Source organism: Neophocaena asiaeorientalis, unplaced genomic scaffold (assembly GCF_003031525.2).
Source record: "Neophocaena asiaeorientalis asiaeorientalis breed wild unplaced genomic scaffold, Neophocaena_asiaeorientalis_V1.1 scaffold16, whole genome shotgun sequence".
Lineage (NCBI taxonomy): Eukaryota > Metazoa > Chordata > Mammalia > Artiodactyla > Phocoenidae > Neophocaena > Neophocaena asiaeorientalis.
The window spans coordinates 1,025,187-1,044,456 of record NW_020175446.1 but is presented as its reverse complement, the minus strand read 5'-3'; the positions used below and the strand labels follow the sequence as shown (position 1 = coordinate 1,044,456).

Here is a 19,270-nt window from a genome sequence, read left to right as displayed (position 1 = left end):
TTTTTTTTTTTTTTTTTTTTTTTTGCGGTACGTGGGCCTCTCACTGTCGTGGCCTCTCCCGTTGTGGAGCACAGGCTCCAGAAATGCAGGCTCAGCGACCATGGCTCACGGGCCTAGCCGCTCCGCAGCATGTGGGATCTTCCCGGACCGGGGCATGAACCCACGTCCCCTGCATCAGCAGGCGGACTCTCAACCACTGTGCCACCAGGGAAGCCCTCATTTTCTTTTTGAGTGTTTTAAATTGTGTTTGACAACAGTAGCAAAAATTATAACATTACCTAATGTAGTTCTCAATGTATACAGAAAAACATAATTAAAAGATATTATTAATAGGGGTGGATAAAGGGATATAAAAGAATGTAAGATTTCTACACATCCCTCAAACTGGTAAGATATCGACAATAATAGACTTGAGAAGTTGTGTACATATAGTCAATACCTGGAACAATGACTGAAAAAAGCTATACAAAGAGATATGCCAAAAATTAACTACTGTAGGTAAACCAAAATGAAGTTCAAAAACTGTTCAAGTAACTCACAGGAAGGCAGGAAAAGAAAACAGAAACAAAAAAATAAAATGGCAGACATAAGTCTTAACATATTAATAATTACAATAAATGTAAGTGGTCTCAATGCACCAGTTATAAGACAGAGATTGGCAGAGTAGATAAAATGAATGAATGAGTGGATGGATATGGTCATGTTCAAATTATGGGTGAGTCCATTTTCATATGGTAATGAACTTTATTTACAGAGCAAAGCACTTTGTAGATTTTAAATTTCTCAAAAAGTACTTTGAGTTTGCCCTTCTTTAATACAAATGAGGAAATTGAGGATCAAAGATTTTTAAAGTATATGCTCTGAGTCACACAGATCATAGGTTACAGATTTGGGGCTGAAACTCAAGAACTACTGATCCAAAGATCATTTTTCATAAATTGTTAACAGAGAATGTCCCCAGGTTTTGCTTTAAAAGCATGTGTCGGTGTAGAGAGCAGCTTGGGGGGAAGTGCAAGGATCTCCTTGTAATAAAAGCAAAGCTTCCTATTTGAGGGAATATGTATCTTATTTATCAAGGACAGCATTTCTCTGTGTCTGGTGTGCTGGCTTCTTAGGCTGCTTTGTATTTTTCTCTTTACTTTCCATCTTAATGAACTGTTACTGTTATTCTTGGTCGTTGTTATTAGTGGCTGCTTTAAAATGGGCTCCCATAGGCTTAGCAGGCCTTCTCTTGCACTTGCAGATCTGCCAGAGTCTCATTTAAATGGGGACAGAATTCTCAGCCAGCTGCAGGGTAAGCGGGAAGAAAACCATCCACAACACATCCATCTTTCCTCAGGTGTTTCCATACCCAGCACAGCACCTCCCTGTCAGGGAAGGTGCTTGATGATAAAAACCAAGTGCATTCCAACTGGAAGGCTTAGCAGCCTTCCAGGGAGCATTTAGGATGGTCTGAACCCTTCATCCTCCGAGACCATACAGCTCGTTAGAGAAGCAGCCTCAAACCCCATCCCAGATCTGTGGATTCAGAATACGCATGTAATCAACATCCCTGGGATTCATACATACTTTAAAGTGTAAGAAACACTGGTACAAATGCTCTTGCTAGAGGTTTGGGATTTACTGCACGGTAAATCCACAACCATATATTTCATGTTTAATTTTAGTACTTTTATTTGACAATTAACCCACTTGACAGCAGTTAGTACCAAAAAAGTGCGTATTCCTGGAAAACAAAGCTGTAATTTTCTGTTTCAAGAAAGTCGATAGTGAAATGTTACCATCACAAAATATGTGTATATGTTGAACATCCACCCAAGAAGAGGCGTCTTGGTGATAATCTGATGCCATGGACACCAGAAGGCACTGTTGAAGCCCTATTGGTATTTATTTCAAAGTTATAGTAATTTTAGGAAGGCTGTGCCCAAGGTAATACTTACACAGACAGCTGCAGAAACTGCATTCCCATGTCTCTGGGAAGCAGGACTTTACTTCAGATAAATACTTGCTAAATTTAAAAAAAAAACAACAACAAAAAACTCTTCCACCCAGTAATTCTACCAATCAGAGTAAGACACACGGAATGAAACCAGTCTGCTATCTTGGGCTTAAATAGGCACAGACGAGGGAGGGCATTTGTTGGAAAGACACCAAAAAACTAAGGTGAGGAAGTGAGGGTGAGCCAGCCAGGGGGAGTGGGTTCTTAGGGTCAGCTGGCCACACACACAGCTCAGTTTTCGGGGGAGTGGAAAATTATGGGGACTCAGAAGGAGATTTTGGTTGGCCTTGGAAGCCAAAAACAGTAGTTTAATGTTATAGGAAAAAGGAAACTACTGTATAGTTTTAAAATGAGCATGAAGTTATGAAAACATTAATGAAGGCTAATCTGGCAGGTATAAAATTGAAAATAGACAATTATAATGGTCTAGGAATCTATTGAAATGCAATAGAAGGTTCTATCTAAATTCAGCAGACATGGGTTTGAGACCTCAGTCTTTGAGTTAGTGAGTGTTAGACTTGGGACAAATCATAAAAAAAATCTAGCATCTGTATCTTTATCAGTAAGAAAATAGAATAAGGTCTCTTACTTAGTAGGCTTGTGGTAAACAATGAATGAAAAAGCATGGTGTGAAAATGATATATAAACTGTAAGTCCTATGTAAAGTAAGATGTAGATATTGTTTCATACATGATTGTATATACATATGTACATCTGCTTACACATACATACATAGATATATGTACATATACAATACAAGCCCACATCATTTATGGATCTTTTAAATCAGTATTTTATAAAATATTTTCATGTGCCTAGTTTTGAATTGAATTCTTCTACTGTTATTAAACATACACAAACATATTATGCTTATGCATTTGTACTTGAAAATTAAATGCATATAAAACCTATAAAATTCAAGTTAGAAAATGATTTAACCAGTTGGATGATAATTTTTTTTTTAATTTTTATTTATTTATTTATTTTTGGCTGCATTGAGTCTTTGTTGCTGCACGCGGGCTTTCTCTAGTTGCAGCGAGCAGGGGCTACTCTTCATTGCAGTGTGTGGGCTTCTTATTGCAGTGGCTTCTCACTGCAGAGCACAGGTTCTAGGGCGCGCAGACTTCAGTAGTTGCAGCACGTGGGCTCAGTAGTTGTGGCTCACGGGCTCTAGAGCGCAGGCTCAGTAGTTGTGGTGCACGGGCTTAGTTGCTCCACAGCATGTGGGATCTTCCCCGACCAGGACTGAAACCCGTGTCCCCTGCATTGACAGGCAGATTCTTAACCACTGAGCCACCAGGGAAGCCTGATAATGTTTTTCTTAATCTCAATTATAACTTGAAAAGTGATATGTTACTAATGGATGCTACTCTGTAGTATTTGTGTGTATGTACATATATCCATATCCATATATATATATATATATATACATACATACATATATTAAGAATCAACCTTTTTATCATTTTCACCATATGAACAACTATATAGCTTATATTTTTATTACCTGCTGTAAAGTCATTTGGCTTTCACTAGAAGCAGGCCCATGATTTCTATATTATCTGCCTCTGGTATTTTTCTCCTTAGATTACAACAAATTACTTGGCTCCAACATGATTATAAATACAAGAGCAAATGCAGGCCCTGATATATAGTAGAACCCAATTATAGACAGTAATCTAGACAATCTAGAATATTCTCATAATTTTTGACTAGATGTGCACATACATATGTAAAGGCACACATATATACATATAAGTCTTAATCAGAAACTCTCATATGCTTGCAGTGTATACTTAAGACCCCTCAGCAGTTCACAGGTCACCATTTGGGAAACTGGCTTTTTCCTTCCATGCACCTGGGGCAGAGTGTGAGAGAGGGTTGCCGTTTTTTCTTGCAGCTCAGATCCCCTTCTGCACCTCTCACCACATCCTCTTCCCTACCGTGCATTTCATCTGCTGTCCATCCCTCCAGCTCCAGAGCTGATCAGCGGTCCTTCATACGTGGCAATGGTCCTATCATATTTGATGTTGGGCTCTGTCTTTTTGATTATGATCTGGGTACCTATTGGATTACCTCCTGGATGCCCCATTTCAGACCTTATTACCTACCATGCCTCTTACCTTAACCAGGCCACAGGAAATCCTGCTTCAGGACACTCATTCTCTTCCCTGTTTTATACTGTTATGGGTGGCCTTCCTCTGGGTTTGCCCTAGCCCTCCAAGTGGGGTCCAGATAACAGAAAGATAGACCATTTTGAGGTAATGGGGATGTGAACTAGGATACTGGTAATGGGAAATGAGAAAAAAGAGAGTGTGAAGTAAACTTTTAAATATTCAGACAATGATTGTCAGTCAACCACATGAGAGCAGTAGGAGAAAAGAACCCTCCTACTTCCTGCTGAATCAAAGGATCTCGCTAGGGCTTCCCTGGTGGTGCAGTGGTTGAGAGTCCGCCTGCAGGGAACACGGGTTGGTAGTCCGGTCCGGGAAGATCCCACATGCCGTGGAGCGGCTGGGCCCGTGAGCCATGGCCGCTGAGCCTGTGCATCTGGAGCCTGTGCTCCACAGCGGGAGAGGCCACAGCAGTGAGAGGCCCGCGTACCGCAAAGAAAAAAAAGGATCTTGCTCGACTTACCGAATTACTGGGAGAACAGTTTACTGAGGCAGCCTGTCAGGACAGCTGTGTGAGGGACAGCTACCAACCTAGGATATGCACAAATCTGGCTTGAGGCATGGGCAGAGCCCAAGTGGAAATTCAGTAGGCAGCTGGTGATAACATGGATGTCAAGATATGAGAATCGCAAGTCTAAGGCCATAGTTCAAGCCCAGGAATCACTGAGCTTTTTGAAGGGGAAACAAAAAAAAAAGAAAAAAGAAAAGAAAAGCAAATGGTGAGGTGTTGGAGCCTCTGAGGAGCAGCAGAAAGAAGGAGCCATTGTAAGTTTCGGAGAACAAGTATTTGAAAGAAGTAGGAAACAATAAGAGAAGTGTTTTAAACTTGCAGAGAGAAGAAAAATTGCTCCTTTTATGGCCTTATGTATGAAAAGAAAAAATCCCACATGGATTTTGCACTATTAAAGGAGGCTGCAACAATGGAAATTGGAGTGTCTTCCATTTATTTGAAACCAAAATGACAACTCTCTCATGAGATATGTAATAGAAATAAACCAGCTTCCTTCTGATTTACATTGTGCTCTCTTTTAACAAATGTATTAAAAGGAGTTGTTCCGGGCTTCCCTGGTGGTGCAGTGGTTGAGAGTCTGCCTGCTGATGCAGGGGACATGGGTTCGTGCCCCAGTCTGGGAAAATCCCACATGACGCGGAGCAGCTGGGCCTGTGAGCCGTGGCCGCTGAGCCTGCATGTCCGGAGCCTGTGCTCCACAACTGGAGAGGCCACAGCGGTGAGAGGCCCGCATACCACAAAAAAAAAAAAAAAAAAAAAGGAGTTGTTCCTTGCAATTCATATCTGTATTTACAAAAGAAATAAGTAAAAATGGTGTGTATAGATGCGTGCACATAAAGTTCATATTCTGTCGTTTACTGAGTGCCTACATGGTGTCAGTACAGTGCTAATGGTGTTGTACACATGACGTCATGCAGTCGCCACAGTTACCTTTGGGGTGAGTATTATTAACCTGAGAGCAGTGAAACGAGTCATTAAGTAACTCAGGTCATGGAGCTGGCGAATGCCAGAGGCTAGAGCTGAGTCAGATGTCTGACTTTAAAACCTGTGCTCTCAAACAGAAGGTAAATTTCATGATATGAGGATGTGATCGTTGGTCTGGGTTGCCAGACAATATAAAGCTATGTTAGTACAATAAAAAACAAAACAAACAGAAACACAAGAAACTTTACTCCCTTCAGCTATGCCAAAAGTAAGAAAATTCTCCAGGTCTTGCAAGTTGTATACATTTAGCTAACTGACGTTAAAAAATTATCTAAGGAATATCTGCCATGTAATAGTTATCATGCGGAATTTCTGGATGAATGAATACCGGATTTTAGCAGAAAACTGCCTTCATCCCATAAGCCTGAATTTATAAGTCTATGAGAATTGTTCCATCTGTTCTTCATTGAATCAGAAGTGTAAGAATTCCATTTTTAATAGAGTGCCAACCTCTGTTTTGAGCTGTGCCACATAGCCTGATGTTAGGACACTCTAGGGTCTAAAACCTACAGCTCGAGACCAAAAAAGATTCCCAGTTGTTGATCAGACAACATGAAGTGGGACCTTCTTAAGTCCTGGGAATCAGGGTTCACTTGTGAAATAAGCTTCCAGATTTAACAGAAGCAGTTATAAAGCTGTTCTGTTTTGGCCTCCTGGGTCTGAATCCTTTCAAGGTAGGGTTTCCTGTGTGCTTGTAGAATGAATGTCATCTTTCCCATTTAACCTGCCAGAGAAATGTCATTTCATTCGGTGTTCTCCCCAGATGAGAATTGTAAGGAAGCAGGACGCTGGGCACGCTTCAGTGAGTGGCAGAGAAATTAAGGTTTGTGAGAATGAACAAATGATTATTAGAGCGAAATCTCAGAGAAAATGGTGAGGAGACAAGACATTGGCAGGCAATACTCTGAGATCTTGATCGTAAAGGACATTTATTACATTCAGTAATTTGAGCTGAATATTTTGCAAAATACTTAGCAGCCTTCACACTGATACATTGCCTTGGCAAAGCAGCGGCTTTGGAAAGCCAAAGGTTATAATTCAATTATTTTCAATACTTTGTCCAAAATGATGTCCATATGTCTATGTTTTTTTGTTTTCCATTTGCAAATTTTTATTATGCTTCTCTCTCTCTCTCTCTCTCTGTCTCTCTCTCTCTTTCTCTCTCTCTCTCTCACACACACACACACACACACACACACACACACAATGTATATTTCAGGTGGTTGAAATAGCTGATCATAAATTTAAGCACAAGAGAAATTTTAGAGCTTGACTCTTTCCAGAAGTTTGATTTTTATCAGCACTACATTTTCTTTTACTCCTCTGATAATTTCCCATTGCATTCACTGAAGATTTTGATAAAGAAAAAATAACAAAGACAGCAACCAAAAAACTGACACTGAACCACAGGTGGCCTGGGCTCCCGTAGAGCAGAAGGTGGTCTCACTTGGGAATCAGGTCCGTTCTCCAGCCCTAGGTGTTACTTTTTCTTGTTGCTGTTGTTTTTTATAAATTTATTTACTTATCTCTTTTTGGCTGCATTGGGTCTTCTTTGCTGCACTCGGGCTTTCTCTAGTTGCGGTGAGCGGGGGCTACTCTTCGTTGCAGTGCACCGGCTTCTCATTATGGTGGCTTCTCTTGTGGTGGAGCGTGGGCTCTAGGTGTGCGGGCTCAGTAGTTGTGGCTCGTGGGTTCTAGAGCATAGGCTCAGTAGTTGTGGTGCATGGGCTTAGTTGCTCCACGGCATGTGGGATCTTCCTGGAGCAGGGCTTAAACCCATTTCCCCTGCATTGGCAGGCAGGTTCTTAACCACTGCACCACCAGGGAAGTCCCCGGCCCCAGGTTTTAAACAAAGTAGCTGTGCTAACCCAGGCAAGTCATTTTATCTTTCTCTTCCTTACCTGTAAATTGTATTTTTATGTAAACTCTTTCAACCAGTCCTTCCAGCTTTATCATACTGTGTGTATATTCTCATTGTAATCTGTGGGAAAATCTTTAAATAATCTAAATTTAAAACTCATGATGACTTAAAATCCATAATATCTTAGGTTTTGATTGAGTAAAAGAAGATCCTTAATTTAGTGATTGCAGAGCTTCCCTTTGACAAGAGCGCCTGAATTGGGTGTGTTGTTGGGAATTCCTTCTTATCCCCTTGCATTACTCTGTGTTCCTTACTGTAACTTATTTAACTTGAGAATTGTTTTTGTTTGTTTGTTTATCTCGTAGCAGATAAGTCTGGATCAGAGCTAGCAAATTTAAGAAGGAAGTGCTCATATTGACCTCTCCCTCCATCTTACTAGTTTTTAAAAATTTCTTTTTCATTCACACCCCTTTCTTGCCTGACCTTTTCACGTAAAAGCTAGCCTGCGTATCTCTGGAGGACTGAGCCTTCTGTTCTAAGATCTCCCCTTAATTACTTAGTTCTGCAGACCTGTTTTCTGACAGATAGTTTATAACTAATACATTTTATGACAATGGATGCTTTGATGCTCTTAGCTAAGGTAATATTTGCCGTTTAACAGAATTTCCTGGTGCTTTAAGGAAAATGAGTCTTTGGCGAGTTGGTGGGCGGGAAGACTTAAGCTGAGGGAGGTTTTTGAGACCTGAGGTGGGCCATTCTTTTCTCTGATTCCTATGAAGTCTCGAAACCAAGGGATCAATATGGTGATACATTTGTGATGGTAGAGATATTATTCTATGCTTTCTTTCTAGTATTAAATAAAGTAGAATGCGTCACACTGTTCTCTTGACCACGGCCATATAATAAGGCGTGTCCATGTGATTAAACTGCGTGAGAGCTATCAGACATACCTTCTAGAATAATAAATTTAAAGATACTGTATTTTGACCCATTTTCCATTGTTTCCCATTCACTCTTAAGACCCTTACAACTTTGGAAATGTGCATACTTATGACACACGTGAGAAATGCAAATATCTAACAGTTTTTATACATCTTTGAGATGAAAAGTAGAAAAAGAAAAGAGGAAAATTTCATAATCTGTCAGAATAACCCTGTGCTTCCTTCATTTCTTTTCAGCTGTGTCCTGTGGAATCCCGGAGTCCCCAGGAAACGGCTCATTCACGGGGAATGAGTTCACGTTGGATAGTAAAGTGACCTATGAGTGTAACGAGGGCTTTAAGCTGGACGCTGGTCAACAGGCTACAGCTGTGTGTCAAGAAGATGGATTGTGGAGTAACAGGGGGAAGCCCCCAACGTGTAAAGGTAAGTGTTCTAACGCTCATGCCCGACTTTGCAGATCTAAAGAGGAACAGAATGCGCTGGTGAGAACTCTAGGCTCCAAAGTGCGAGATCCTCTCCCACAGCGTGTGAGGGCTCGTCTCTGGCAGTGTGGTCATGTTAATGCCAGTTTATTCCATATCAGCCACTCTGACCATTTACCATAAGCTCTGCAGTCTTGAAGGTGAGTCATATGGAATCATGTTGGTTCCATCAGCACCTAGACCATGAAATTTACACAGCAAATCCTGACTGTGCTGCCATTTTCACTTTGGGGGGGTGCAATCAAGAGGATATTGAGAAACTAAGCACTCTACACAAAACATTAAAACGTAATTCAACACGAGCTTCCTCTGCATCTCCCATCTCACTGGAAGTTCCGTGAGGTTCAAGGCAATGCCCAGTCTATTTTTTTATCACCCGTTCTGCATAACACACTGATGCTCAATAAATATATCACTGATTTGTGAAGTGGGGTAGGTTTTCTGGAATGCTATTTACAGTATGTAATAATATTCTTAAAAGGGTCAAAAGTTTGGGTTCATTCTCAAACTCGTCTTAAAAAATAATAATCAAGTCCATAACACAAAGCCAAAAAGAACAAAAGTTCACACACACACACACACACGTACATGCCTACACACACAATTTATACCAAGAGTTTCATTGCTGCTCTACAAAACTGCCTCAAATTGGAAATAATCTGCTTAGTTTCTAAAAATTGAAAACTACATAGTATTTCTACATATACAATATTTTTGCTCTTAAGATATTTGCAAAATAGATCTCATGGGCTTCTATTATAATATTAATATATTGACGTTTTTGTGTATAGTGTTTTGGTCATGTTAAAATTATTTGAACATTTTAGGTATGCATATATAAATGTTTACAAAAAATAATCGACTTTCCTCCATACGTTTTATTTTCCTTGCCGTCATTTTAACCTGTTTTTTTCTTTTTTGCAAATAATTATTGCATTCCTGAGAGTCAGTAAGGCACTGTTGAGACAATCCCTACCCCTCAACTCCTGGCAACCACTAATCTTTTTACTGTCTCTATAGTTTTGCCTTTTCCAGACTGTCATATAGTTAGAATCACACAGTAGCCTTTTCGGATTGGCTTCTTTCACTTAGTAATATGCATTTAAGGATTTGTCATGTCTTTTCATGGCCTGATAGCTCATTTCTTTTTAGCTGAATAATATTCCATTGTCAGATGAACCACCGTTTGTATCCATTTACTTGCTGAGTGACATCTTGGTTGCTTCTAAGTTTTGGCAATTATGAATAAAGCTGCTATAAACATCCGTGTATAGGTTTTTGTGGACATAAGTTTTCAAATCCTTTGGGTAAATACCAAGGAGCATGGTTGCTGGATTATATGATAAGAGTATGTTTAGTTTTGTGAGAAACTGCCCAACTGACTTCCAAAGTAGCTGTATTCCCACCTCTGCATCCCCGCCAGCAGTGACGAGAGTTCCCGTTGCTCCGCACCCTCGCCAGCATTTGATGTTGTCAATGCTCTGGATTTTGGCCCTTCTAATAGGTGTGTAGTGGCGTCTCCTTGTTTTAGTTTGCATTTCCCTAGTGACATTTGATTTGGAGCATCTTTTCATATGCTTATTTGCCATCTGGAGCCTGGTCTCCAGAATTCCAAAGCAGGTGGTTTACATCGGCCAATAAGTGGATTGGCGTCATAGAAATTCAGCACAAGGGTTAACTACATGACAATTGTGAGAAAAAAGAAGCACAGCATAGCTTTTTAAGTTCTGATTTGAGGATAAAGAAAGAGAGAAGCAGAGTTTCAGAGAGAGGGGAGCAGACAACGTGTCTTGGATTCCACCAGTAAAGTGTGTGAGGGCTCTCCTCTGGGCACAGGGCAACCAGGGAGTTGCTCCTAGGGGGAGGCCTGCACACGCCCTAACTCATCCCTGCTCTGCCAGGACATCTGCCTGCTCATCTGCACGGGGCCTTAGACAGATGGCCTGATGTAAACACTGTGGGGAGAGGTGACAGACACAGGGGAAGTAACGAGTGTGCCTTGGACTCTCAACCACTGCACCACCAGGGAAGCCCTGGGTCAGTCTTTATGGAGGAGACGGCGCTGCCACAGAAACTGAGCTTGTTCTGGTGGGATGATGGCGATAATCAGAACCACCTTTCTGAACGGTAACTCTAAACATTTGTTTGTGTTACATCATTCAATGATAACAGTAGTCCTCTGGAGAAGGTATTGTTTTCTTCATCTTACTGACTTAATACAAAGTAAGTAACTGAGATATACAAAATTCACAATTTGCAACCAAATACATTTGATTGGTCATGTCATAAAAGCATCTGGAGAAGTGTTTGGTTGTAGTCGAAGGGCCCTGTTGGAGGTCCCCTGCTGCCACCGGTAAAGCTGTGCAGTGATCGTTTGGCTCGGTACTGATGCTTTGGGCGTCACGAAAGCACAGTGGTTGTGACGTTGCCAGGACCTGCCTAGGGATGCGCTGCGCTGTGGTGAGCCAAGGCTGTGCATTCCACTGGCCGCAAAGAGGTAGTTTTAGGATTAAGTAGATCTCATGGTAAGTGGTGTTAGTGTAAGGAGAGAATATACGAGAATCCCCACAGTCCTGAGAAACGCCCAGAGATTGCGGCAAAGGAGAACACAGAAGAGAGAACAGGAGCAGAAGCCAGGCTGTGCATCTGAGGATGCTCTGGGCTACCCACATGCAGGGGCGGGGGATGGAGCTCAGGACAGCAGTCTGGACACTCCCCCAGCCCCTCCTCACTGCCTCTCCTCCTCCCGTCCCACATTCATTACATAGAGTCCCATCACCTCCACCCAGGAAGCACATCTGCCCACTCAGGTCACTTCCGTGCACGCCAAGTCACCTCCACCCACACCCATGAAATGACCCCCACAATCTCCTCTCACAGCAGCCGACTCATCTTTAAGCATATGAAAATCACAACATGACACTTCGCTGCCTAAATCCTCCCTAGAGTTCTCATGGTGATTAAGATAAAATTCGCAAACTCTTTATTTTGAACTCACTTCTCCAAAAGGCAGATATTATCGAGAGTCCACCTGGGAACGTGACCCAGCTGGTGGATGAGTCTGATGACTATTAGACGTTTAGGTGCTCACACCACATGGATGGTAGCTCATGTAAGACTAGTCTTGGACCCCTATATCTTCCAGGCTGGATTCCCAAAGCCTTACACAAATTAACCCATTTAATCCTTATGAGGAATGCAGTTTTGGTATCACATCACTTAGATGCAAACCAGGAGGAGATGGGTTAAGGTAGCCAGACTCACAGACAGAGTCGCCAAGTCAGGATTTGGTTCCAGGAAACCTGAGCAGAGAGCCCTGTTCCTGATGTCTGTGCTGTTCTGCCTCTTGGAATTGATTTCTCTCATGATTTGTAAGTCTTCTATGTTATAAAACCGAGACCAGAGACAGAAAAAAAAAAGGTGCGTCTTTAATCTAGCATGTAATTCATTCCAAAAAGTATTCAATAGCTGATGGTAGGGGAGGGAGTCACCTTTTGTTTGAGGATCGTAGCAGAACAAAATGATTTCAAAGACAACGTATATTTATGTCTAAAATGTTCTGGAAAAATCAGGAATGAGAGGCCTTTGGCAGTTCAAAGGCAAATATTACATCAATTAAGAGAACTACTTCATGTTTAAATAAAGCATAATATTATAGCACGTAAGGTGGCTTAATTTATACATATATTTGATTTTTTTCTGTTTTAAATGCACATCTAGATGTACAACAGCTTTAAAGTTATAGTGAAAAAAATTAAATAACACAATTGCTTTTTACATACAAATGAGGTTCCCAGGCTGAGAAATATATAGTATGTTCAGTTAAATGATTCTTAAATGGGAAAAATCAATTTGCATTTTAAAACCTTTTTTGATACTGACTGCTACTTGTTCAGTAGGACAGGAAAACATAACATTTATAATAAAATGGGAAATCGACCTTAAATTTTCTGAGTATCATCTCAAACTTGCAAATATTTTCCCCATTGTTTATTAGACTTTATAAAAGGAAGAAATGGACAGTTCCTCAAACTTCCCTGGTGTTCAAAGCCTGGAAAAATCCATTTAATTTTTTCAGGGGGAGTTGTTTTTTTCACTTAATTTAAATTAAAGAAATTGAGCCGAGTAAGCATAAAACTTTACCTCTGAGTCAAAAAATTTGGTTCCTATTAACTTCTGAGATGTATATTTCCGAAAGGCCAATTCCTGTGTTGGTATGACAGTTTCATAAGTTTCGTTACCAACTGAATAATATGTAGATCAGTACATGAACCTCAAGAGATAAGAAACACTTCAGCTTTGATAAGTAGTAAATGTAAATGGTAAATAAACTTAGCTCATTTCACCCTCGGGTTTACTAAAATGAAGGTTGTAATAAATAACTGTTTCAGTTTGAATACGGTCCACAGTCGTACAAATCTCCAAGGCAGATGTGTGAGCCTCATTTCTTTTCATTTTAATTATTTACTGAGACTGGATTTGGATCATTGAAGATATGAGCCATAATAGAGCCATAATAAAGCAAGGGAGAGTTATCGGTACAAATGGCCCATGTCTACTAGTTGGACAAATGATGAGTAGATATGTATCACGTCCTCTGCATTCAGGAGAAAACAAAACCATTAAGATTACCTTCCAACAACAAACAAAATCAACATTGAAATCCCAATATGTAGAGGCTTTTTTCTTTTTCAGTTAAAGCTATTAGAGAAGCAAGTTTGTCGTTAATAATTTATTAAGGATCTACTATGCCCTGGGCTCCATGAGTACTTTTAAGTGATTAACTGCAATGTGTATACATTTCAGGAAAGAAGGAGCAAGTTAAAATAATATGAAATAGCTTTATATAACCTGTACATAGCCCAATCATAGAACATCTAAGATTACACATAAATTATCTGTCTATTTACACATATGTATGTACTCATCTACATGTAATATATTTATACATATAATCATATATAATACACATGTACATGTGCATACATATATAAGTAAGTTATACACATACATATTTTTATATGTGCTTGCATATATGTGTGTTTGTATTATAATATAAAAATGTTGGGGATATATATTTATCCCCTTAGTCCCTCAAAAAATGGCCTTACAGTACTTATGTTTCTTTATTAACTATTTCTATTTTCATGGTATAGTTCAGGTTATTCTTTTCATTTAACGCCTAGACCAGAGTCGTTTAATCATAAATCATATTGTTAAACTACAGTGTTATGAGACCAATCATGCATCAGCATTGTTGAGTTTCTCTCTGTGCCAGGCACTGTGCAGAGCGTTTCACATGGGTTCCATCTTTGAGTCCCTGTAAGAAACTCGAAGCACTGTTAACTATTGCCATCCCGTAGGTAGGAGCTACTGACCAGAGGCGTGAGTGACCACCCAGGGCTGCAGGGAGGCCCATGCCAGAGTCAGGCCCTCTGCCGCCGGCCCCGTGACGCTTGACCATGTGTCCTGCACGTGCAGCTGCTGTTAAGGGTCCTTCTTGCCTATACTGTGCATTGACAAGAGATTTCAGTTAAGATGTTAGCAAAGCTGACGAAGGAAGGCCAGGCCACCCCGATCTAAATGCATAGTCATCGTGCAAACTACAAATGCATTTCTGAAAGTATATATTAAAGCTCAAAAATAAGTGTGAGATGTGAGACACTTACCTCTGTCTTCCAAGGCTGCGATCAGCTATGAAAATACAGCCTAGACCAAAGGGTGGTTTAATTCCTCAGCCGGCAAGAAGGGCGGGTGACCCAGGGGGAAGTGCCCCTCCGCATCGTCCAGCCCTGTCCACAGCCTGCTGAGATCTGCCCCTGTGCCCGGGGAACGGAGCACCTCAGGGTCAGGTGTTCATGGATTCCGGGTGCCGCACGACCCCCACGAAGCGGTGAGTGGCTTGGTGAGCGCCAGCCGGGTCCACCTCCTGGCCGTCCGAGGCATCACTTTGCAGGGCGGGCTTGCGCTGCTCCCGCTTTCTGGGAGCATCAGATGGTGACAAACCTCACTGTCGTACGTCCTATGGGGACAAAGTGTTTTAAGGCTGTAGATCACAATTGTGCAAACTTTTTACGTCTTTGGGGATTGTAGTGCTTTGGGGGAGTTAAGCTATTTAAAGGACCCAGAGTCTGTCATTTCAGATGTGTTTTTGGCCCATTATTTTCAGGGCCAACTATATAATCTTTCCATCTCTTTTATTTTATTTCACTTCCAAAGATTGAACACGAGTTCGTCCAGCTTTTTGTATTTTAGTTAGAATTGTGAACTGAGGGCTCCCCTTGGCTCCCCGATAAACATGAGAAAGTAAAGTTTGAACAGAACACTTGAAGAACGGTAAATACAGGGTTTGTGGTACTGAGGTTCTCTATGGCCCCTAAGCACAGGACTGTATGAGTTATCTCTCTCCACATTTAATCTCTAACAAACATAAGCTGCTCAAGGGTAACTTTGGTTCATGGGTGGAACTTTATAAAGATTTGTGGACTGAAAGGATGAATGAGTGAGTGAGACTCTGTGATGTGGTCTGACGTTATTTAATTTTCTCTCCCTCTTTTCCTTGTTTATTCTTCTTGCCAAGCACCTGACAGCTGCTCAGTGCAGGGCCATGGTCTCTGGGGACAAGAGCTGCGTGGAGGCCCCTCCTCTTTAAGACCCCTTGGAAGACCATTTATTATTAGTTTGAACGAAGATGTAATGAACTAAAGCTACTTGCAGTGAAGTTAGTTCCGAAAACGCCCCCAAGTCAGAAAGGCAAGATCACTGTGGGATTCCCTCTCTCATTCTCTTTCTACAGACACACAGACACTCAGATTGAAAGTACTGTTTTCATCCTTTCCAGGGCTTGGTTTAGACTCATTTTGTGTAATTATAAAATCAGCCATATTATGTAATTTTAGAAATAGATTTCTTATGGAACCTAGATTATAGAATTTGCAAAAAAATTCTGAACAGTATTTGCCACTTAGTATCACTAAGTGGATGAGGTTACTTCAATATGGGTCTTGTTGAAATGAGGTTTCACGGCTGGTGTTTAGGCTTCATTCGCTATTTCAGTGTCCCGTGATCTGACTCTGATAGTGTATATTTATTGTCTGACCACAGAAGCAAAATGACAAGGAGCCCAGGGCAGAAAAATATGTCCGATCTCATAAGGGCTTGGAAACTTCACAAGTGGAAAAGGTAGTCATTGCAAGGATAAGCAGAAGTCTGGCAATCCCAGGATGCTGGGAAGATAAGTGTTATGAGAGTCTAGGTTCAGTCAAGAGTCTTGGAGGAGAAGGAACCAGGAGTTCTAAAGTCTCCTGACTTTTTAAGCCTGTGCCTCTGAAATGCTGATGTCTCTCGGCTGAGCCTGTAAATTACACCCTAGAAGTTTACTTCAAAACTCTATCCATCCTCCTACTCTTATTCCAAGTAACTCATAGCTAATCATGCTAATCATTCAGCTAAGCTCTGAGGTAAAAACATTCATTTAAAAAGAATGTTTACCTTTAAGAATTCCAGGATCTCAGCCCAGCCCTTGTGGAAGCATTTCCTCACAGGGAATGCTTGTTGAAGTTAGACGGCATGGAGTGCATTGAAGTCAGCACGGTGCCCTGGGTTTCCCCGCTTTATGCTCCTTATTTACCGAAGCCAAAGCAGCTTGTTCTTCTGCTTCCCATGCACCAGAACTAAGACTAGCTGTGCCCTTCCCCAGCCAGTGATGCAGACGTTAATGGCACACTGAAAGCTGCACTAGGTTGTGAATGCAAGTAGCTCTGAGGCTGGCTGAATCATTTCACTCCAATGGCGTTGGATCATAATTTTATCGATCTCATTAAATGTGCTTGAACTAAATTTGGTAATAAAAAGCACTTACCCACATTGAGTGTGATGGGGGAATAGCTGCATTACAAAGAAAAGACAGTTGCATCCCTGCATCTTGGGGCTGATTAGAATATCACAGAGATTTATGAGCAGTATCTGTAATTTATGAGAGGGAGGCCAAAGGGCTTTATTTATGGTGGCAATGCTGTCATTGTCTGAATATCTTATACAAAACAACCGTTAGCCTGTCTGGTTCGCTACTGACGGGATGACTCTAATAAATCAGGATCACTCATGGTAAAATGAAAAGCCAACCTCTCTCAAGTAAAATGTGATATATTTTGTGTTGTCTTTGAAACATTCACAAGATAGAGAAACTGCATCCTTTCTGCACAGAAACTTTATTGTCTGTGCTTTCAGTAGGTCTGATCTGAGGAGGAGTATTTAGGGATTTTTAATACAAAACTGCGTCGTCACCCGAGTCAGCCCTTAGTTCTGTTAACCATGTGACTTGGGAATGGTCGTCCGCACATCTTCTCTTGAATTTTTTGAAATAGAAGAAAATTATTCCATTAGAGTTGTTATGTTTTTTTTTTAAGGTGATAGAAGATAATCTATATTTCTGTTTTTAAAAGTTAGGAATATGAGGTAAACTGGCAGGCGGAGCAGTCTGTCGACTCAGCTAAACCTGCTTGTTATGAAGAACATTTAATTTCACTACACTGGACCTGGAGATTGATTCACTTACAACTGTCACAAGTACTGGTTTATAACATTTATATAAGCAAAACGCTTTCTTTTGCTACATTTTCCAGATGGACCGGTATTTTAAAACATTCTTTAAAAATTGTCATTATTTATATATTGGTGTGCCCAGAGTTCTCACTGATTTCCTTGGTGCCAGTTGTTTTAGTTGTGTACAGAATAAGTGCGGTTGTCAAGCTGTGGAGGAAATGGCAGCCTCAGAGATGCACAGGTCGGGGATCTAACCGTGGGGGGGGCCCAGCTTACTGGCTGCTCCATGAAATACAAGTAACAGGACCACTCATGCCCTCTCTCCCCGAATTGTTGTAAGGGTCACTCAGTGTAAAATTATATATACATTTATACAGACAATGTGAAAAGGGTGTTTTTAAAATTTATTTATTTATTTTTATAAATTTATTTATTTATTTTTGGGTGCGTTGGGTCTTCATTGCTGCGTGAGGCCTTTCTTTAGTTGCGGTGGGCAGGGGCTGCTCTTTGTTGCTGTGTGCGTGCTTCTCATTGTGGTGGCTTCTCGTTGCAGAGCATGGGCTCTAGGCGTGCGGGCTGCAGTAGTTATGGCACTTGGGCTCAGTAGTTGTGGCTCGTGGGTTCTAGAGCGCAGGCTCAGTAGTTGCGGCACACGAGCTTAGTTGCTCCGTGGCATGTGGCATCTTCCCGGACCAGGGATCGAACCCACGTCCCCTGCATTGGCAGGCGGATTCTTAACCACTGCGCCACCAGGGAAGCCCCAGGGTGTTTATTTTTGAAAACACTAAACAAATACAAGCCGGTGGAAGCAGCAGTACTAGTAGCCACCCGTGACTTCAGGCAACTGGGCAGGTGCCCCGGGAAAACCCCGAATTCTAGTGTGAGAGGTTTTTGTTAGGAAGAATGAAGTGTTTTCTCTAAACTGTCAGCGCAGTGGCATGCAGGCTGCTTTGCTGCCTCTGACTGTAACTCAGCTTTGCCTTTGTGAGTCCTGAGGGAGGCGCACACGGTCACTGCGGCTGCGTCTGAGGGGCAGGGCCGGCCCTGGACAGAGCAAGAGCCCTGCAGACGCAGCTTCCAGGGCCCTGCCCCCTCCCCGGCGGCCCCCGCACATTCCCGTCTTCCTCCAGTGGTGACCCCCTTGAATCTCTGCTCTGGTTCTCGCTCAGCCTCATGTAGTCTATCATTCCACTCATTTTTCAGGTTTGCCTTATTCTGTTATGTCTGATGTCATGAAATGAAAACGTCTCTATCAAGTAAAATATTCAGTTCTATGTACACACTCATTGCAGCTCCCTAAGTGTGGTATATACCTGCTTTCCTCCTGTAGCCTGGGTTTTTGTTCTCTTTTCTTTTTTTTCCCCCTCAAAGTATTGATGTTGTGGGAAGAAATTTTAAAAAATAAGAATCCAACAGAAGCACTCCAGTTTTCCTAAATAATCCCCTGTTAAACTTGTATGCACTGATTTATATAATCTTTTATATTTATGTGTTGCATTTATACAATAATATTGATATATACATACATAATTTGTATATGTGTATATGTATGTGTGTTTATATATGTGTGTGTATGTACATAGGTGTGTGATGTGTGTGTACATATATTTTTGTGTCACAAGGCAGCAGATTCTTTCACTGGCACTTAGTTTAACTGTTTCAAGTTTTGTTCTGAAAAAAATTTTTTTCAACTTTCACTTTTTTCCAGCCTATTTTTAAATTTTATTTTTTTATTTTTAAAATGTGTTATTCTCTTTTGAAATACAAAGCTCTC

At 41.2% G+C, this 19,270-nt stretch overlaps 1 protein-coding gene across 1 annotated transcript in view; it reads left to right on the top strand.

Moving 5' to 3' along the window:
* Positions 1-19,270, top strand: part of CSMD1 (CUB and Sushi multiple domains 1) — a 1,745,896-nt gene that overhangs the window by 1,657,103 nt on the left and 69,523 nt on the right. The window contains exon 51 of the mRNA XM_024768064.1: positions 8,708-8,893. Within this exon, the coding sequence (XP_024623832.1) occupies positions 8,708-8,893 (186 nt within the window). The remainder of the gene's footprint in view (positions 1-8,707; positions 8,894-19,270) is intronic.